At 37.3% G+C, this 22,927-nt stretch overlaps 1 protein-coding gene across 1 annotated transcript in view; it reads left to right on the top strand.

Moving 5' to 3' along the window:
* The window catches only part of Cnbd1 (cyclic nucleotide binding domain containing 1), a 403,107-nt gene that overhangs the window by 244,598 nt on the left and 135,582 nt on the right, over positions 1-22,927 (top strand). The window contains 2 exon segments of the mRNA XM_045143551.1: positions 19,215-19,352; positions 20,256-20,388. Coding sequence (XP_044999486.1) covers positions 19,215-19,352; positions 20,256-20,388 — 271 coding nt within the window.

The following is a 22,927-nucleotide window of genomic DNA, read 5'->3' on the forward strand; positions in this document are numbered from 1 at the left end:
CTAATATATGGGCAATTTTGGAGAAGGTTCCATGGGCTGCTTCAAAGAATGTGTATTCTGTAGAGTTGGGGTGGAAAGTTCTGTAAATTTTCATTAGGTTTAATTTATGTGTGATGTTGTTGAGTTCTATTATTTCCCTGCTGATTTTCTTCTTGGGTGATCTGTGTATTTATAATAGTAGAGTATTGAAGTCTCCAACAATGATGGTGTTGGTGTTTATTTCTGTTGTATTTTCAAGTAGATTTTGTTTTATAAACTTTGGTGCACCTATGTTTGATTCATATATATAAATGATTGTGATGTGGTAATGTTGGATTATTTTCTTTGTGAGTAAGAAGTGGCCTTCTTTATGCTTTTTTATTTCTTTTGGGTTGGCCTTCCAATTAAGTTCTCCTGTCTTGTCTTCCAGGTCAGAGGTTCTGTCTTCCTCATGAGTAACTGTTGGTGAGGAGTTCTAGAGAAGTTTTTATAATTTCTATTTGATTTTTGTTTTCTGTTGTGTTATTTTGCATCACGTCCATCTCTTTCTTGAAGTTCAATTTCAATTCTTGAAGCTTTATGATATTCATTCTTGCATTTGATCAAGTTGCCATTAAGCTTAGTCAATTGGTTGTTGAGATCTTCCATTCCTTGACTCACCTTCAACTTACTCATATCTCTTTGGAGGGTTCTAACATTTTCTTCAATCAAGTTAAACCTACTGTCAAAAGCTGAATGCTCTAGGGGGTCATTTTATTCAATTTCATTGATATGATTGTTGGTTCTTTGTTGCTTCCAGTTCAGTGATTATTTTGATCAGGTTTGGTTGTTGTGTTTTTTTGGGGGGGGGAGGGATGAATTTCTATTGATTTCGCTTTGATTTCATTCAAGTCTTCCATTGTAGGCATCCTTGGTAGAGATCTCTTCTTTCTGACTTTATTGACCTTTTTGCATTGTTATCTACCAATTTTTAGAAGACTATTTTATTAAGGAGTAAGCAAGTTTTTGTTCTTTGGCCTATACACCCTCTGACTCATGTGAACAGGGATGTTGGTACCCAGTAGCCAGCCAGTATACCTGAGCAAAGGGCCTGATTGCATAGCCCACTCAGTGACCAGACCCCTACAAGCAAGGCATAGTGGGACCTACCAGGACCAGGGGACTGGCAGGAGCCAGGAAACAGGGGTCTTGCCTACTCACTCCAAAAGTCCATGCCCACCTGCACACTGATTTCTCAGGGAACCCAGAGTAGGAGACTGGGAGGAGCCAGGAAACAGGGTTCTGGCCTACTTACTTCATACCCCAGCACTCACCAGCACCCAGATCCATGCAGGGAACCCAGACCAGGGAGCTGGGAGGAGCTAGGAGATATGGCTCTGGCCTCCTCACTCCACACTGCCACTCCTCATTCTGTAGTTTTTAATAGCAATGTTTTTACTTTCTCTAAAAATATCAGTAATAATGAAAAAATGAAGAGCTGTTTGTATTTGGTTCCATGCATCAACTCTTCTTCATTAGCACCATAAGTCATAGAAGTTTTCTTTGGAGATTTTTTGACAGTTGGTAATAACTTACACTAGTAAATGCTTTGAAGTTGGCATTAAGTTTTACTACAAGTTTCTGCAGCAGAGTGCCTGTGGTGTTTTGAACTTGTTGTCCCCCATGAAATCATGTGTTCTGTAATAGTTAATTGGTTCAGAGAAGTGGAAACATTGCTGCTAGAAACCTATGTGGCTTTTAGCCTTTTGAAACTGATGTGCAAGAGGAATGTGGAAGGATTTTAAACCTTGACCTAAGAGATGCTTCATAGTTCTGTTCATGCACAGCTTGATGGATTTTTGCCAGAGTTGAAATACCTGAATGCAAATGGAGTATAAGGTGAAGAATATGCTTTATTGGGCTGGAATAGAAGCTGTCTGTGTGATAGCCTTGCTGCATTTTGCCTGCCTATGTTCTGAGAACTTGTGTAATAATGGCCTAGTGTGAGCAAATGGATGTGGCACAGGAAGAATGAAATCTTTGTGCTAAAACTGTTGCCTGTTTAGCTATAATTGTTTGAGGTATTAAAATTATGGATATTGGGCCAGGTTATCTAGATTGGGACTGTATAAGAATGTGGAGTCTTTTGAAGGTAAGGGGCCAGAAGCTGAATGAGTGTCCTGCTCTACACAGTTGACTTTATTCCATCCTTGATTAACAAATTTGTTAGGTTACCTAGTAGTATTGAGTACAATAGATGCAAGAAAGAAAGGGTCATTGGACTTGCAATGTAGTTTTGTTTTTCAGAAATGGCCATGGCCAATGTAATGCAGGGTTGTTGGAATCTCTATGTACTTGGAGACCTAGTGGAGTTCTGAAGATGAACTATGAATTGCAAGGAGCCCCCTAGGGTGTTTTGAAATGTCAGGTCTGTGAGACAAATGCCAAAGAGAGCTTCCAGCTTTGGATGAATTGTTTCCCCAGAAGTAGCATCCCAGATAGGAGGGCAGAATTAGAAACTCTAGAGATTTGTGAGTGGTAGAGGGTTCAGATTTGGAGCTATAGAAGTTGGTGTTTGTCCTGCTGTTTTAAAGCTTGTATTAGTTCAGTTTTTATTTGCTTTGCCTAATTCTGTCTTTTACAATGTGAATGTTTATTCTGTGCCATTATGTTTTATTTACTTAATTTCTTTGGTTTTGTGGATTAGTTAAGAAATCTTATAATATGATGATATGTCACCAGTGTTGCGATCGAGAAAAGTTATGGGGAACTTTGAAGTTGAACTGAATGCATTGCATTTCACAACATGCATGGCCCTGATGTATTTTCACAAATATATAGAAATATCTCCCCTAATATCATAGGAAGAACATAATTTGGATTGCTATCAGAGCAATATGTCCAAAGCCTTCATTTAGAACCATTGTTTTACCAAGGCAAATAATATAAGCCTGGAAATTTAATTTTCATAGTAAAAGTACATCATATATTAACAAGGAACAGATTGCTGAAGCAGAAGCAATGTATCTTGTAAAAGTTGTAAGGGCTGGAGTTATAGCTCACTGGTACCACGCCTCCTTAGCATACCTGAGGCCCTGGGTTTGATTCTAAACATTGCAGAATAAATACATGAATAAATAAAAACAAAAGGAAACAATAAAATGTCATGGCAAATTAATAAGCTTTTATAACATTTTGTAATAAACAACAGTGGCAGTTATTACATATTCAAAGTACTTAACTAGAACCAAAAAGGAAGTATTTAATTCTTTTCAAATTGAGATTAGTCTCAATCTCAATTCTCAAATTCCTGAGTTAAATATAAAATCATAAAGATGGGATCATAAACACCACTGTTAACTGAGAGAGTTCAAATACCTTAGAAGTCTGTGCAGCAGAATTTCTTTATGAGAGATATCTAAGAGTCAATCATAAGGACATTTGTTTAAAATGAGGAGGATTTTATTTTATTTATTTATGAGAGAAAACTCAGTTATTTCACTTTACAGCTATGCTATTCTTCTGAATCTTTCCTTTAAATATTTATTTTTATTTTTATTTATTTATTTGGAAGAGAAAGAGAGAGAAAGGCAGACAGAGAGAATGGGTGTGTCAGAGCCTCCAGCCACTGAAAACAAACATATGTATCTATGACATTCAGCACATACTACCTAAATGTCATTTTAATAATGAAGGCAAATTTATAAATATAACATATGACAAATTAATGATGCCCACCCAGACACTAGGTTTTGTAATTTAGAAGCTAATGCACAGATGGTGAGCACTTGTATTTGAACCCACATAAAGTGTACATTTCAGCATATTTTCCATTATTTTTATGAATTCTTATGTTAAATTTTAATTTCTAAGACTACTTAATTTATCCAGTAGCAATATTCTTTGACACTAGTTTTACATTGTAATATAGAGATAGTTTTAATTTTTAGTGGTTAATCTCATTCATTCTACATACACTTTGTACAGTTACACATTTTGCAATGTAACATGTTGGAATGAGTGAGTAATTTTACTAGATGGTATTCTGTGATGATTATTTCCAGTGATTAAATGGTAGATTCTGTATATCAGATAGATTAATTCCTCTTTATAAATAATACATAAAATTCCAAATAAGGTATGAAAACAGTTTTTTCCTATGTGCTTAGTCAACAGTATTAAACTCAATAATACTGAGAAAATTTTGACAAATTTTGTTTGTCCAAATATTGTTTTCTAAAGAATTTATTTAATATTTGAAACACATCTAATTGAGGGTTTTCTTGTTGTTTTCATGAAAGTGCTGAATCATGATGGATGTGGAATATCAATGTGGCTAGGACCAGCTTGGAAAGCAGAGATAACATGTATCATTTGACCAAAACTACCAGATTTGAAAAGAGAATCTGGTCCAGTCACTCCTGAAGGTTATTTTTGTTTCCCTCTGTGAAATATGAAAGAACAGAGAAAAGTAGAAGGGAGTCATTGAGATTCACCTAAGATTCAATTTATGGTTATCAGCTAATCTGGTCTTCTGTGTTCAGAGGATACAAGAGACATTATAAGTAATGTGACATCTATACCAGGAACATATTTTCTATGAGTTCTCCAGGAATTTTTAGTTAAATATTATTTTTCCTTGTTCATCCACTTACTATCTTGATCCGCTGAAATACTTTCATCCACATAGCTTTGAAATACTTTAAAAGTATAATCAATAAATAAGAAAAATCTAGAAACGGAATGAACTAACAAATACGACTTGAAAAGTAGTAAGCAATGGTAAATATTACTTCCAATAATATGTGATATACCACATAGTACAGGCATTGGAGAATCTGCTAATAATTGCATTAATATTAGTTGACTTAATTGTCAACTTCAAAAACTGAAATGTATATCTTTATTTATTTCTTGTATGTTACTAGCTTCTCTTTTGAAGCTACCAGCATCTAGCTTCTTATTTCTAGTGATGATTTTAAAGAAACATGCAGGTCAAAATTAGAATCACATTCTTTAGAGTATTGTTCCAATGAAGGCGCTAACTTATGTTGAATACATTGTATGATCAAAATCTGTGCCCTTCTATCTTTCATAGCATATTGCTTGCTTGATTGCTTATTCTGAATGATTTTATTGCCACCTCTTGTGGTCAGGTTCACATTTCTGGCAGAAATCACCTGACCCCGAGAAGCTTGTGGATAAAAGGGTTTATTTTCGCTTACATATTGAGGGGAAGCTCTATGAAGGCAGGGGAAAATGATAGCATGAGCAGAAGATGGACATCACTTCTTGGCCAACATCAAGTGGAAAACAGGAACAGGAGAGTGTGCCAAACACTGGCAAGGGAAAACTGGTTATAATACCTATAAACCCACCCACAATAATACCATGCCTCCAGGAGGCATTATTTTCCAAATCTCCATCAGCTGGGGACCTAGCATTCAGAACACCTAAAGTTAGCTAGTCAAGGTGGCACATGCCTTTATGTCAGCACTTGGGAGGCAGAGGTAGGAGGATCACCATGAGTTCAAGGCAACCCTGAGACTACATGGTGAATTCCAGGTCAGTCTGGGCTAGAGTGAGACCCTACCTCAAAAACAAACAAACAAACAAACAAACAAGCAAACAAACTGCCTAAGTTTATCAAATCACCACATTCCACCCTTGACCCTCATAAACTCATAACCATACAGGTTATAAAATACAATGCATTTAGTCCAACTTTAACAGTCCCCATAGTTTTTATAGTCTAAGATATTTTAACTGAGCCATAATACCAAAACAATCCCACCCAAGCCCATACTAGCACAGAATAAACACACTGCAAAAGATGGCATAGGGCATAGCAAAGAAATATTCAACCAATATAAGATTTAAAACAAGTAGGGCAATCATCAAACTGTAGCTCCAAGTCCAACAACTCTAGCCACTGACAAATCTCCAATGATTCTAAACACCAACAGGTCTCTGGAATTCCAATTCCACCCTGCCAGCTAGGCTACCCACAATCCTGGAAAACTTCATCTGAAGCTGGCCTCTTTCCTTTAGCAGCCTTCTTGTGGTCTCAGAATCTCCCCTGGGTCTCCACTGAAACACATGGTTCATCTTCACTGCTCCAACAGTTCTCCTTTGCAGATAATCCTTCTTCACCCTGCCCAAGTCCATTTCCAAAACCCAAAATCATGTTGCAAATACAATGACACTCTCTTTTCTGCATTACTTATACTCCATAATACCAGGTAGGGTGCCACTTTGTTAATCCAGGGGGAATTAAGGAGGACTTTGAAGAACAGGACACTTCTTCAAGATTGCATTTTCTGTTGTCCCAATGCAGGTCAGAAGGGCCCATATCAATGGTTGTAGTTTCTGATACAATTGCAGCTGAATGGGCAGCAGTTTTGACCCAAAGATTTCATTTTTTCTGTACCATACCCCTTTCCTCACACCAGTCCATTTCTATGCAATATATCCCTGCACAAATTCTCAGGATACAGGCTTAACACAAGCCTCCCACACAAACTGCTTCTAGCCCAGTACAGGCAAAGTTATTTCTCATCTTCATAAGACAAACCTCAGAGTTCATAGTTCATGTCTTCCGCCTCTGACCAGAATATTCCATCAGGCTGCACTTACTGAACTGCAAAGCATCTCTCAGGCCAAAGTTTCAAATCCTTCCACATTCCTCTTGAAGATCAGCTCCAAAAGGCCAAAGCCACACAGTCAGGTGTTTATCAGCAAATCATACCACTCCTCTGTACCAACTTTACTGTTACAGTCAGGTTCACATTGCTGGCAGAAATCACATGACCAAGAGCAGCTTTGGGGGGAAAAGAAAAGGTTAAATTTGGCTTCAGACTTGAGGGGAAGCTCCCTGATGGCAGGGGAAAATGATGGCATGAGCAGAAAGTGGACATTACCCCTGGTCAACATCAGGTGGACAACAGGAACAGGAGAGTGTGACAAACACTAGCAAGGGGGAACTGGCTATAATACCCATAAGCCTATCCCCCAACAATACCATGCCTCCAGGAGTCATTATTTTCCTTATTTCCATCAGCTGGCAACCTAGCATTTAGAATACTTAAGTTTATGGGGGAAACCTGAATCAAACCAATTTAATGTAGGAATGATAAGTACTACAACAAAGTCAATACAATAAAAACAGAATAATTCTTCATGGGCAAATAACTTAGTTTCTATGCTAAAATATAGAATCAAATAATAACCAGGAAATTTCATAGTGAAATTCTCAGAAGACAAACACAGTGGAATAGAAGATGTAGAAAACAGGGCTTGAGAGATGGCTTAGTGGTTAAGTGCTTGCCTGTGAAACCTAAGGACTCTGGTTTGAGGCTTGATTCCCCAGGACCCACATTAGCCAGATGCACAGGCGGGTGCACGTGTCTGGAGTTTGTTTGCAGTGGCTGGAGGCCCTGGTGTGACGATTCTCTCTCTCTCTCTCTCTCTCTGCCTCTTTCTCTCTCTGTCACTCTCAAACAAATAAAAATAAACAAAAGAATTTTAAAAAATTAAAAAAGATGTAGAAAACAGACTTATGTCTATGCTTACTGTCTTTCTATATTTTCTTTATTATTTTTATGTATTTCTATTTTTGACAATCTCATAGATATATTTAATGTATTTTATCATAATCCCCTCAATTCTTCCCTCTTGTTCTGTACAAGTAACTGTCTTATTTTTCATGTGTTTTTTTTTTTGGTTGGGAACATTAATGTATGAACTTATATGAGTTTGATCATGTTCCTTTCTCATTATAATTATTTGTACCCTCTCTTGTGGATCCACCCAGCCACTGAGGATCTCCTCTTTCAAGGTTGTCCTTCCATTGTTTTATTGTCTCATTCTTTTTTTCCTCCTCCATATTTTAAGATAAGATGTTGATGTGTTCATAATAGTGCTGATCTTGTAGGGATATTGGTAATCACTGAGAAGTTGTGAATGTAATACTTGGTTCTTGGCCAGATGTCAGTGCCCCAAGGCATGCCTATGCATCCTGCGGCTCTTATATTTTCTCTGTCCTCTATTACACATTGTTCCCTGAGCCTTGGTGGGTGGATAGAGATGACCCATTCAGTGCTAAGCATGGGGCTTTATCTTTTTTTATTTCACTTTGGTGAATCTTGGGTCTCTCCAATATTTGCCTCTACCAACAAAACAAAATCAAACAAAACAAAACAAAATCCGATTGTCTAACCAAAAGGAAACATTAATAAAAGGGCATAAAACATATACATATATATTTAGAGGCATTTGATGGGCATAATGTCTAGTATTTTGGCAAAGAATAGTGGTAGGTTCTCTCTGGTGTTTATAACCTTCCAAGCCATTGGCTGGTGACTTGATTCTGTATGAATTTCCTCTTGGTGAGCATAGCCTCATATCCAATCAGAGAGCAGTTGATTATACTCAATAACTTATGTATCACTGTTGGGTACTTCTTTCCTGGCTGGTTGATCTTGTAGCTTGCAGGATCCACTGCTTGGTCAAACTGTTGCTAACTTTTCTCCCCCAGTAGCTCACATAGTACTTTCAAACACTATGAGAGCTGGCCAGCAGGAAGATGGCTTGCATATAAGTTTCCACTTAATTTCTTAATGCCCTGAGATTGAAACTTGTGTTTTTCTCCAGCAATATTGTCTTGCCACCTACCTCTGGTGGCTAAACAAGTGCTTTGGCAATGGCCAGCACTATTTTGGGGGTTTCATGGATCGATGAGATCAACAGCTCACTGTGGAGATAGGTAGACCTACTTCAGCACTTAGATTATTGCAAAAAACCTGTAGGTTGAAGGTGTAACTTTCTCCTCCTCTGGAGGGTTCTTTCACCTATACATTCTCTCTTTTCTTTTTTAAAAATTTATTTCTATTACTTATTATTATTATTATTATTATCTATTACTTATTATTATTAGTATTAGTAGTACTTATTCATACCATCTTTACTTTTTGTTAATTTCCCATAACCCTCCCTTCCTTTCCCTGGCAGCCCTTAAAAACTTTCCATACATGTCTATCCTCCCTCCACTTGCCCATCTTCTATCTCATCCCATAATCCCCACCGGCTTCTTCTTGCACCAAGCTTTGCTCTAGCTTTGTGACCAGTATACTGTACTACAGCTTACATACATACCTAAGTATCCCAAGTTGTGACCAACCTAAGGGAGGGAATAAGTGGCATTTGTATTTCTGAGCCTGAGTTACCTCCCTTGGTATCATTTTCTCGAGATCCATCCATTTTCCTTTGAGTTTCTTAGCCTCATTTTTCTTTACCACCAAATAGAACTCTTTGGTGTTTAAATGCCATATCTTCTTTTTCCACTCATCAGTGGACATCTGGGATGATTTCATTTCCTAGCTATTATGAATAATCATCAACAAACATGAAGTGTATGCCAAGAAGTGTATAGCTGACACATATGGAAGACCATTTTTAGGTTTTTGACAAACCTCTGTACTGCTTGGCATAGTGGGTCAACCAATTTACATTACTAACAACAGTACATAAAAGGTTCTCTTTCCAACACTCTTAATAGCATTTATTATCGTTTTACTTTTTGATGATAGCCATTCAGACTAGAGTGACACTGAATGTCAAAGGAATTTTAATTTGCATTTCCATGATGGTTAAGGAGGATGGGTATTTTATGTTTATTGGCCTTTGGATTTCTTCCTTTGAGAACTCTGTTCAATTTCCTGCCCTATCTATTGACTGTGTTGATTGATTTTTTTTTGGTTTAGTTTTTTGAGTTCTTTTTATATTCTAGATATTAAACATGTATCAGAATTATAGTTTGTGAATAATTTTCATTTGAAAGAAACTTTACTTAGCTGAATGCCAGGCTGCTTATTGTCATAACTAATCAGTTCAAGTCAGACAAATCTGAACATTAAAGCAACTATAAGAGTGCCAAAACCTAAATGCACAAACAACTATTGGAAACTAATCAACAGCAATCCAGGGAACCAGGACTTGGAGTTACATTTAAGGAAGAAAGTAAATACATGGATTTTAGGCGGACATGTCTTATTGATTTTTCTGAGTCATTTGGAAATTATAAGCTTCATAGAGCTTACCAACTGAGTAAAAGAGTAGTGGACCTTTTTAATATGCACTTTAGTAAGATAAGAATGTATTACTAAAATAATGATCAAGACATGCAAACATAATATGCAAAGAGAACTTGATGGAAAAGAAAGATTTTAGAGAACATAGGTTGGGGAGATGGCTCAGGCTCAGGTTCAATGAACAAAGTACTTGCCTCACAAGCCTGAGGATTAGAGTTCAGATTCCTAACACCCAGGCAAAGCCAGATAGGTATGGTGGCCCACTTATACCATGGTGCTTAGGGGATAGAGAATGGGAATCATCAGGAAAAGCTTTCTAGATTAGCTGTATTTGTGACCTCTGGGTTAACATGGGAGATCCTATGACCCTACCTCAGAAAATAAATTTGAAAGTTAGTGAGGAAGATAGCTGATATCAATTTATGACCTACACATACACACACACCAACACACACATGCACACACACACTCAACCACACATACTTGTACACACATAGACCCACTACACACACATATAAACACCACAAACACATGCACATGCAAAAGATTAAATAACTTTAAGTAACAAATATAATGGGAGATTTTAGCAAATATTCTTCAATTCTTGGTATAGTCACACCCAACAGTAATAACAATGACAGAGCAGTAGACACAGAGATTCTGAGCAACACATGATTATTGACTTGTGTTCAATATTGTGAAGTCACTCAGAATTCAGATTCCATTTAATTGCATATGAAGCACTTTAACAATTTGATCATTTAAAATTGTTCTAGGGTATAGGTGATGTCTAAACTAATTTTAATGAAATTAAGTAAGACATCACATAAATTTTAACACCAAAATTAAAACTAACGTATAATGTTTCATAACTGAACATTTTTTTTTAATTTTTTTTTTATTTGAAAGCGACAGACACAGAGAGAAAGACAGATAGAGGGAGAGAGAGAGAATGGGCGTGCCAGGGCTTCCAGCCTCTGCAAATGAACTCCAGACGCGTGCGCCCCCTTGTGCATCTGGCTAACGTGGGACCTGGGGAACCGAGCCTCGAACCGGGGTCCTTAGGCTTCACAGGCAAGCGCTTAACCGCTCAGCCATCTCTCCAGCCCATAACTGAACTTTTAAAACCTAAGGACATCTAATTAAAATGATGAGTGTTGAGCTGAAGAGATCACTGAGTGGCAAAGAGTCCTTCCTACATAAGCATAGGGAGCTGACTCTGCAGTACCCACAGCAAAGCAAGGCAGGTATTGTCACACATTCTCCTTCAAACCAAATGCTAAGGGAGTTGGAGACAGGAGGATTGCTAGGGCTTCCTAAAAGCACCGAGAGCTGCAGATTCAGTGAAACGTCCTGTTTCAAGGAAATAAGGTAGAAGAGTGACCTTGTAGGACACCTGACTTCCTCTTCTGACCTCCTCACATGCATGCATAAAGCACATCCACCTTCATATACATGTGTATACACATGCACAGCTCCCACACACATATCATACACTGCACACACAAGAATATTATTGTCTTAAAGTGGAACAAAAGTGATGAATATACCACTAAGGCCCAACTTCTATGCACATATCTCTGTAGTGAAGCATGGAACTTTTAGGGTAAATTTCCAGTGAGAGAATAACTGGGTTTGTTGGCGGTTTCATTCTTTTCACGTATCTCTATATGGATTTCCATAGTGGTTGTACAAGTTTACATTCCTGCCAGCAGTGAATGAGGGTTTTTCTGTCTCCACATCTTTGCCAGCATTTGTTGTTGTTTGAGTTTTTAATGATTTCCATCCTTACTGGAATAAGGTGGAATCTCATAGATGTTTTCATTTGCATTTCCCTGATGGTTAGGGATGTTGACCACATTCTTAAGTATATTTTAACCATTTGTATTGCTTCCTCTGAGAACTTCCTATTCAGTTCTAAGCCTAATCTTTTGAGGGGGTTATTTGATTTTTTTATTGTTCAGTTTTTTGAGTTTATTGTAGATTCTAGAAAGTTGGCCTCTGTCAGTGGCATAGCTGACAAAAATTTTCTCCAATTCTGTGGGTAATGTATTGACTCTGATTATAGTATGCTTGTCTGTGCAACAGGTATTTAGCTTCATGAAATCCTGCTGATAGAGTGATTGCTTAATTTCCTGGGCTACTGGCATTTTGTTCAAGAAGTATTTTCCCACACTTATATAGTAGAGAGTTCCTATTTTTTTCTTCCAGTAGGAGAAGAGTTTGAGGTCTTAAATTGAGGTCTTTAATCCATTTGGACTTGATTTTTGTGCATGGTGAGATGAGTTTTGTTTTTCTACATACAGTTATCCAATTTGTCCAACACCATTTGTTGATGATGCTATCTTTTCTCCAGTCTATATTATTGGCACCTTTGTCAAAGATTAAATACCTGTAGTTACTTGACTTAAAGTCTGGGTCTTCAATTCTGTTCCATTGTTCTATATTTCCTTTTTAATGCCAGTACCATGCTGTTTTTGTTACTATGGCTTTGCAGTATAACTTTAATTTGGGTATGGTGATACCTCCAAAGGTTTTGCTTTTGCTGAAGTTATGTTTCGATATCTGAGACCTGCTGTCATTTCATATGAATTTTGAGATCATTTTTTTTCTATTTTTGTGAAGAATGATGCTGGGGTTTTTATTGGTGGTGCATTAAATCTATATATTGCTTTTAGTAGAATTGCCACTTTCACAATATTAATTCTATGTATCAGGGAGCATGGTAGGTTGTTCTATCTTCTGAAATCCTCTGCAGTTTCTTTCATGAGTGTTTTTATATTTTCATTATATAGGTATTTCTTATACTTGGTAAGTGTTATTCCAATGTATCTATTTTTTTTTCTGTTGCTACTGAAAATGGGACAGCCTCACAGCTTGCTTTCTCTGTATATTTGTCCTTTGCATATTACAAAGGCTACTGATGTTTGTGTGTCAATTTTGTGTCCTGCCACTTTACTAAAGGAATTAATCGCCCTCCAACAGGCTACAATTCCCAAATTTCCACCAGCTGGGGATCTAGCATGCAAAGCACCTGTGTGTGTGTGTGTGTGTGTGTGTGTGTGTTTGTACCAGGGCACCTTACTGCGGCAAATGAACAAAAGACGCTTACTAGGTTGGCTTGGGAATTGAAAAAGTTGACATGCTTTGCTAGCAAGCACCTTTAGCTGCTGAATTATCTTTCCAGCACTATATTACCCTCTTAAAAGGTTTGTTAATTTTTGTTTCTCTTTTTTACTGTTTTGGTTGAGAAATAGTCTCTGTATAGCCCAGGCTAAACTCAAACTCACCATCCTCCTGGCTCAACCTCCCAAGTACTGGTAATTATAGCCATGCATCTCCACATAAAGCTAGCATATGTCTCTTAGCTTTAAGAATGTACTTTCTTAAAAAGTCATAGAAGTCTAGATTGTGGGTAAATGTAGCTTTTTTCACTGTAATGGTGCTTATAAATCTCCTCTGGGGACACAGTTAGCTGTGAAAGTTATAGAAACTTGTAGAAGAAGACTAGAAATTTACAGTCAAAAATGATGCTTTAAGTAATTTTGAGTCTTCCAGATGTCCATAACCCATTCATAGACCCTGGTTATAAGTCTGTGATCTCAAGACACTTTGCAGTTTCTGTCTCCCTCTTGGGCCCCTTAGCAAAAAAGAGCCTGCTGTACAGATTTAGACCAAGACCTTTTCTTGATTTAAAAACAACAGTGCAAATTCTGCCTGTGGATCTTGTTTAATGTGCAATGCCTGGAATCTAGACACCTGAGGGTAAATAATACAAGTAGAAAAATTATTATTATTATTATCCTTTGTTCTTTCACAGAAAGATTGTTCTGTGTGAAAGGCAGTTTAAAACAAGTCTTGGAAATATTTTATTACACCAAATCTTGACAGCTATACTACCTCTATTCAGAAGTATTCTTTTAGGTTTTATACTCTTATTAGCAGTTTAAAGGAATTTTTTATATCATGGAGGAGGAAAAATAATTTTATGTAAAGTTTGTTGTTTTTCTGTATAATAGGAACTAAGAAAGAGCTTTCTTTTGTATATCTCACCAACTCTCCTCACCAAAACAAGATCACTTATACTGTCTTCATGTACAATTATTTCAAGATGATTAAGAAATACTAAGCTTAAGCTGGGTGGTGGTGCATGCCTTTAATCCCAGCACTTGGGAGGCAGAGGTAGGAAAATTACCATGAGTTTGAAGTCACCCTGAGACTAATAGAGAATTCCAGGTTATGCTGAGATAGAGCAAGAACCCTACTTTGAAAAACCAAAGGAAAAAAAAAAAAAGAAATACTGAGCTTAGCCTAAAAAGATTGACTGCTCTCAGTTGTGAAAGTAGCTTGCTTGCAAAACCTGACAGCAGGGTTTTATTCCCCAGTACCCACAGAAAGCCAGATGCACAAAGTAGCAATGTATCTGGAGTTTGTTTGCAGCAGTAGAAGGCCCTAGCATGTTGCTCTCTTTCTCTCCTCTCTCTCTTTCTCTCTCTCTCTCTCTCTGTGTCTTTCTCCCTTCTCTTCCTTTCTACCTTCTCATTTATATTCCTAAAATATGTATTTCTGGATAAAATATTACACATAATTTTGGTGAATTTTAGGAGCTATACCCAGGTAATCTCCTAGTTTAAAAGATATTTTACAGTCTCCAGAGTGATGCCTGACAGTTATTTCCCCAGGTGTACAGGTTATGTAGTACATTAAGATATTTAATGTGGTGGATATAAATGACAGATGGCATTGTGCCATTCATACATGTTTTGTCTCCTCATCTGATACAGTTAGTTTCTTTTGTGTGTTGTGGGGAAGGTTGTTTATGAAATTGTTAGTTTGTTTTGAATATTTTTTCATATTCTACATTTGTTTTATTTCTATTTTTAACAAAAATTGTAGGATTTTATCAGCGACTTAAATGTAATCTTCATATTTTCTATGTAGCAGATGTGTTTCAGTTTGTCACATTTTTTCTCATTATTATCTTTCTTCCACATACAAAGTTCCAATTTCTGTATTATTAAAGTTATAATTTGAATGAAGAAATTCATACAATTATTTCAGCACATGTCCCGTCCCGCGGGACCTAGTTATTCATGGGGGCGAGGAGGACCCTAACCTGAAATAAGATGGGCGAGAGAGAGGAAGAGACTCAAGCAAATGTACACTTGTCAAGAGTCCAATTTTATTGAGCCACAGCGGCCTTTTTAAGGGTTAGGGTTAGGGTTAGGGTTTTGGGGGGGGGGCTGGAGGAGGCAGGTGGTGGAAAGTTACAGAATCTTCTTGGCCTTTGGCCTAGGACAGTTTGCAGTTATTCCAAAAATTCACAGTACAGTTCTCATGTCTCTGCAGTTGCCAGGCAGGGTGTTAATTAGTTAGGTGTGGCGGGGAGGGGGGATGGAATCAGTTAGGTATGGCAGGGTGGGGGGATGAGGAAAGGTCAGAAGTTGCTCAGGGCAGAAATTGCTCAGGACAGAGGTTATCTCAGGGCAAAGGTCTGTTCAGGGCTCATCTCCTGGTCTCCAACAAGCACAAACTCCTTCTGACATCCAGGCTGGATTTTGTGAAGCACGAAAATCTGCCTCTACCTCCCAAATGCTAAGGTTACCACAGAATAAAAAGACGCTCAAGCACCCAAGTCCTGTCACCCTGTGCCAGCCTTCTGAGTCTCTAGTGTAACCCAGTTTAAGTATAATTTAAAGAAATCTCACATGCGTTATTTAATTTTTTGATCATTAATAAGAACAACAGATGACTAGGACAATGTGATGATGTCTTTCTGTGATTGAGTTTGCTTAGTATGATCTGATCCAAGTTTCACTACTTTTCTTTTTTTTCTTACTGCTGAGTTGAATTCTGTTGTGTAGATATACCACATCCTGGTTATCTCTTCATCCAATGATGGGCACCTGGGTTGATTCCAGTTCTTAGCTATTATGAATTTAGCAGCTATAAACAGGGTTCAGCAAATATCTATGAACTGAAATGTGGAGCTTTCAGGGTAATACCCAGTAAGGGAATAACAGGGTCTGTTAGTAACCCTTTACTCATCCTTTATAGGAGTCCCAATATTGATTTCCATGGTAGTTGTACCAGCCTACATTCCTACCAACAGTGAATGAGTGTTCTTATTTCTCTACATCCTCACCAACATTTGTTTTCATTCATTTGATTTTTTAATGTTTTCTATCCTTACTAGGGTAAGGTGGAATCTCATAGTTGTTTTAATTTGCATTCTCTTAATGGTTAGGGATGTTGAACATTTTCTTAAATGTGTGTTAGCCATTTGTAATTCTTCCTCTGAGAACATCCTATTCAGTTCTCTGCCCTACTTTTGGAGTGGTTTATTTGATGTTTTAATTAGTTTTTAGAGTTCTTTGTAGATTCTAGATATTAGGCTTCTGTCAGTGGTATAGCTGGCAAAGATTTTTTTCTCATCCAGTGGGTAATCTATTGGTTCTGCTTATGGTATGTTTGTTTGTACAAAAGATTTTTAGCTTCATATAATCCCATTGGTTGAGTGCAAAAAAAAAAAATCCTAGGCCACTGGGGTTTTGTTCAGGAAGTCTTTCCCCCGTTCTATATTGGGAAGCAATAATGTATTCTTTCTTATTCTGTTTTATTTCTTCTGCATCATCTGCTAGATACACAGTGATACCTATTCTTCATCTAATTATTCATACATGCTCCTGACTTCCATCTGTTATGCATTTATATATTTTCTTCTAATATTCCCATTTTATCAATATAATGTTTTTTCAAGTTTTCTTTATATTTACTGATAATTTTATAACAGTCTATTATATATTTTGATCACAATGCACCCCTTACTTTCTCTTGAGTCCCTCCTTGCTCTCCTTCTGCTGAACCCTTCTTCTTCCCAAGTATTCCTTCTGCTTTTTTAAAAATACTTTTATTTATACATTTTCAGGAGAGGGAGGGACAAGAGGGAGAGAGTACCAATGTTTTAAATTGCTGTAAAGGAAGCCGCACATGTTGGTGCATGCCTTTAATCCCAGCACTGGAGAGGCAGAGGTAGGAGGATCACTGTGAGTTCAAGGCCACTCTGAGACTACGAGACCCTACATCGAAAAATTTTTTAAAAAAATGCTGTAAAGGAACTCCAAATTCCTTCACCACTTTGTGAATATGGCTTTTTACATGGGTATTAGGGAGCTGAACGTGGGCTGCCAAGCTTTGCAAGAAAACACATTTAAATGTTGAAACAGCTCTCCAGCCCCCTGTTATTCTTTGATGTTGTTTTTGTTTACCTATCTGTGGTTGTGACCCACTGTGGTTAGTTAGAGTTGCCTGAATGAGCACAGGTAGAGGATTATGTACTAAAGCATGTGGATCTTACCAGTGGCTACTCCACAGCAGAATATGTTTCCCATTACTTCAGCTGGGATTAACTACCTATTACTACCTCAGAGAAAGATGGGAATCTCGTGCCTACCTCCATAGTCCACGATAGAATCTGAAAGGGCTAGTATCATGTGGGTCATGTACAGGTAAAGGCCGTGGCTGTGAGGTTGTGTGTGTAACAGCTATGCCGTGTCTGGATATCAGCATTTCATAGCACTCCTCGTGCCTGGGCTCTCATGTACATCCAAGACCTTTTCCTGCTGCAAACACACTCAGGATGTATGCACTGATTTTATGTTTGCTTTGTGGGGGAGCTATGAATCAAACCCCAGCCTTTGCAAGCAAGCACCTTAAAAACTGAGCCATCTTCCAACCCTCCAAATGTTTCCTTTTATGATCTGTTGTTTTATGTTTTGACTTTATAGTCTAAATATTTCACAATGAATAGCTTCTTTTGGATTTTTTTCTCTATTCCTTTGTTGACTTACCCTCATCTGGGTTTTACTTATGTGGCCTATGACTTTGACAGTCATCTTGTCATCAGCAAAGTTTCTTGCTTTCTCTGAGAATTCCATTCCTTCTACATTAATACTTAAGTTTACTGGTTACATCTTCTTCCTGGAACTCAGTAGTTTACATTACCTTTGTGTTTCCTGATTCTTATACTATGTGTAAACATTTATTCAGCACCATATATTGATAATTTTGTAAAAAAGAAAAAAAAAGAAAAGCAAAAGAATCTGCTCAGTACCACAGTGAGAAGCCATATCTCCATGCCATTGTTTCTGTGGGGTTAGTGCAATGGAAAGTTTGTTTTTTTTTTTTTTTTTTTTTTTCTTGTTTTTGTTACTGTTGACATTCATTTGTGTAGAAATCCTTTGACTTCCTGGGATTTAGGTAGGAGACTCAGTTCCAGTCCCTCACTTGCATGGCCACAAATCTTATGCCTGTCCTATATGCCTCACAGTGCCCAGAACTCAGCCTTTTAGATCCATTCTAGTAAGATCCAACTATAGACCACTTTGGCATCCATAGTGAATCTTAACATTTTAAATTTCCTCTATGGATTTGGACTGGCATATATTTATTTCATTGAAACATAAGATATTCCTTCTATGTTAAGTATTTCTCCTTTCAATATCATCCGGGTGGGTTATTGATATGATGATTTTCCTAACAAACTTCTCAATGTCTCAAATAAATATGTCATTTTTTTTTCACATGGCCTCTAGTTTTCCCAGGAAAACATCAATATAGATCCTTCATATTTTTTTGGATATAACCTGATAACTAAAATAGTATTCTAGTGATAATATTTTCCATGTTGAATACTTATCTGTCACATATTAAATTAAGTAGCCTACATTAAAACATGCATATGTGAATAATTTGTTTTCTCATTGCATAATGCTGTATTCATCTTGCTATTTTTTTTTATTGCTACCAACACGTAAAACTAATTATAAAGACCAAGTATACATCCTTTTTTCATGCTTTCATCAAATAGTTATTTAATACTGACTGCACCAAACATTTTCCTGGCCCTTAATATGAATCAGTGAACAAAAACAAGATTTTTCTCACACATGGCCTTTTCTTCATGCAGTGAAGAAAAAAAAAAAAAAATGCTGCCTCAGGTAAGCAACACTGGAAAGAAGTGTGAATCTCTGAACCCCTTCTTCCATAGACTTGGAGTGAGAACTGCAGTCCCTCTTACAGGCTCACCAAGACTGTTAACTGATGTTTTTATGGTATCAGGTATTAACAGGTTTCATTGAAGTCTCCTTGATTCTAATGTGTTTACAGCTGACACAGTGGAGTACATTTGGATCCCTGGAAGTCACTTCTGAATCTGAGTTAGGTATGCCTCCACGCTCCATTTTTACAGAAGAGGATTGTGAAATTCTTAAAATTCCTGCAAAGGAATACACAAAGTTAAAACTGGTATGGTGCTAATATCTTTTTTATAACATTTCAAGTTTGGTTTGACCTAATGGGTGACCCAGATCTCTGAGGTTATGTTTTATGTAGATATTTATTAATTGTGTGTGTGTGTGTGTGTGTGTGTGTGTGTGTGTGTGTGTTTGTGTAGGCATGCCAGAGCCTCTTTCCACTTTGAAAGAACATCAAACGCTCGCATCACTTTTTGCAACTTGCTTACTTGGATGGTTTAGAAATTGAATCTGGGCCAGCCAGCTTTGCAAGCAGCTGGCACGAACTGCTGAGCCATCCTCATAGCATTGGTTTTATGCATTTTTGAGTGCTCTGTAGCCTTTCACTGTATGAGCTCCTCATGACAGGCTCCAATCCTGGTTCAGGTGCTAAGGAGTGCTGGCAGGTTTAGGGCTAATGCAAAATGGAGATTTAGAGTCAAACTTCTTGCTTTGGGTTTCAAATAGTTAAGATTTCCTTTGATATGGTGTTTTATTGCCTAAGGTACAGTTGACTTTATAGAATTCAATTTTATTCCGAATGTCAGTTATCAATATATTTCAATTTTTGAGGGTCTGGCTTCAAATGTATTTTATTTTTATCTTCCCAATATCAGTATCACTTGCAGGATATCATCAAATATGGCTTTTGAATTTAATCTTGTCTATGGCAAATCATAAAACATGGTGGTAGCTATAGAAGCATTATTAAATAAAATAGTATATATAATTTTCATAATCAATTTTGAAGATTAAAATTACAACCTAATAACATAAATCACAGTGGCATTCTAATTTTTTATACTAACATGTCTGTATGGTTACTTTTCTTTTGTTGTCATTTCCCTTTTTGCTATCCCTCATTTAATTTTAAATGACCCAAAACTGGCAATTTGACAGTGACAATCTTTTTCAGGAAAAAGTAAAACTTGAAAATATACAAAAGTTCAAATTATTCCGCAAGTGCCGCTATTATGAAGAGTGGCCTACTTTGTCTATACAGGAGCTAATTCCAATCTGTAAATGGAAAAAATTCCCTGCAGGTCATGGTGAGTTTAATTCAAGCTGAGATCACTTTCTTTACATAAAATTTTATGATTGGAATTTAAAATATTTTATGTTTTAAATACTATTTCTCTATATTGATATTCTCTTTTTCAAGAAATAATTGTCTTTGAGCTGGATATTTAAATTACTTCATGTTTTTATTAATATGTGTATTTTTTTAATCAAGTAGAATTTTTGTATGAACACTTCATGTGTTGGTACCATCATTTCCCTCCTCCCTGTGCCTCATTCTGCTGAGGGTTGTTCTCAGTGGAATTGCCATGGGGTTGTGGGTTATGAGATGTGAGAGCAGCCATCAATTATCACAAGAGAAGAGGTGCCTCTGGACATTCCTTCTACTCTGTGGCTCCTACAATCTTTTTGCTCCCTTTTCTGAAAAATTCCCTGAGCTGTAGTGGGTGTGTTTTAAGACTTATTTCGTGTGGTGCTCTCAGCAGGTTCTAGCTTTCTACTTTTATGAATTTTGAGTGTACTCATGTCTGTTTCCATCACCCTGGCACTGTCAGGCTTGCCATTCTAGCTGAATTCTTGCTCATCTTGCCAATTCATCTGTTTAACCTCCACCATGGCTGATTTGTAAAGGGAGGTTTATCTTCTTGGTTCTCGCTGCCTTCTGAAAATGAAAAACAGATGCTTCAAGATTCTTTAATAGAGACTGAAATCAGCATAGGTTAAGTGGGATAAGCATTGTTAATTAAGAGAGATTTTGATGGGTGTAGCCTCTCTTTTGGCTTCTCATTGGAGTCCATGATCTTGGTCTCCATATCTGACTTAGGTCCCAATTCTAGCCATGGGTTTCTTTCCACTGAGGGGAGAGGATCTCTTAGTGATCTGAGAGCCATTGGTTGCCCACCTAGGCTGGGTGCCACTATTGCCCATGAGTGTACACCTTGTCAGGCTGGTTGCTTTCCTATATCACTGTCCCCTTTCCCCCAAGAGTTAATGTAGCACTTTCTATCACTATATGGGTAGACCATCTGGGAACTAAATTTCTTCCAGATGGCAGCTAGATCTATGGTGTTCTGTGTCAGTAGCATGTGGTATCTTCATCAAACTTTTACCTCAGGTGGGTAATCACATGCTTTGACAGAAGCCTGTCTTGTTTGGGGGGCCTCATAGATCTCTTTGATCAATAGCTCAATGCAGTTTGTAACCAATTTCTGGTACTGGGAGTTACAAAGCAGAAAGAAATGTTTTAGGGTTGACCTTCATCCCACCCTCTCCAGGGCCCTTCTGACCCAACAATTCCTGCATACTCCTTTTGAAGATTGTATCTTTTAGTTTGCTGATATTCAGAGGAAAGTCTTCTATGGTACCAATTCATTTTGGATTTAGTTTTGTATCTCCCCCCACCTCCCATTCCCCTTCCTCCAAACCCTTCCATCCCTGTTATACGTCCCCAGAGCTTCCTGTCAGGTATGTTTACAATTCAAGGTATTCCAGGTTAGGAATCACAGATGAGGGAGAACATGCAGCATTTGTCTTCCTGTGCTTATGTTTGTGGTTTCAGGAGTAGTTCAGAAATAGTTGGACTTCAACATCTTTCCACAACCCTAACCTTAGGCCCCTTACCATACCCTGACAGTGTTCAATTAGAGCCAAACTGAAAAGGAGACATGACCAAGACATAGATAGATCCATTGATTCCCCTTTCTTTGGGTTGGGAAAATATTTATCTAGTTTGCCAAACTATATCAATGCTACATATCATTAGTGAGAAAAATAATAATCACAGCTTAACTATTCAGTATCCAAATTTTTTGGAGGAAGACATTTAAGTTTTAGTATCTTATTTTTTTATTTTGGGGGTTTGAAATATTGTCATATACACTACAAGGTCCATTAGACATGGGATTTAATTATAAACCTAAAGTTCATATACACATCATGTACAGAGACTCAGATAACTTCATACAGTACTTTTACTGCCCCTATATTTGGACTATCAATAGTTATAAAACATCAGATGTAGAATTTTATGAATGTTCCATGATGTAGGCACTGACAGGTTGTTAATTTTGAGATACTGATATTCATAATTTTGGATTAGTAATGCTCTACTGTGTAGAGTAAGGTGACTCCTGAATATGAAGAAATGGATGGGAAAAGCTTCTGGTTTTATGAGTCCAAATGGCCATGATGTGTAGGTTTCCTAGAGCATGTATACCTAAAACACAGGTGGTATTTCATCATTTTTCACCATTTGTCTTCCCATGAGAGCCACTAAACAAGGGAGGCTAACACAAGAAGCCTACGGTTATATGGGTGCATGCCCAAGATACATAGGAGAACGGGTTGACCAGTAAGATTATCTAGTTGTTATGTACAGTAAGGCAAATATAAACACCTTGGGAAATTGTGGGAGTTGGATACAAGGTAAGCAGGCTAAAATTACAGGCAATATTATGCACAACAGTATAGGGAGGCCCCTTGGCATATGAACCAAAAGTATATAGATTTAAGAAGTTATAAGGAAACTGAGCCAGAAACAAGTTTACTTACTACAGATATTAATGAATA

Source organism: Jaculus jaculus, chromosome 2 (genome assembly GCF_020740685.1).
Source record: "Jaculus jaculus isolate mJacJac1 chromosome 2, mJacJac1.mat.Y.cur, whole genome shotgun sequence".
Classification (NCBI taxonomy): domain Eukaryota; kingdom Metazoa; phylum Chordata; class Mammalia; order Rodentia; family Dipodidae; genus Jaculus; species Jaculus jaculus.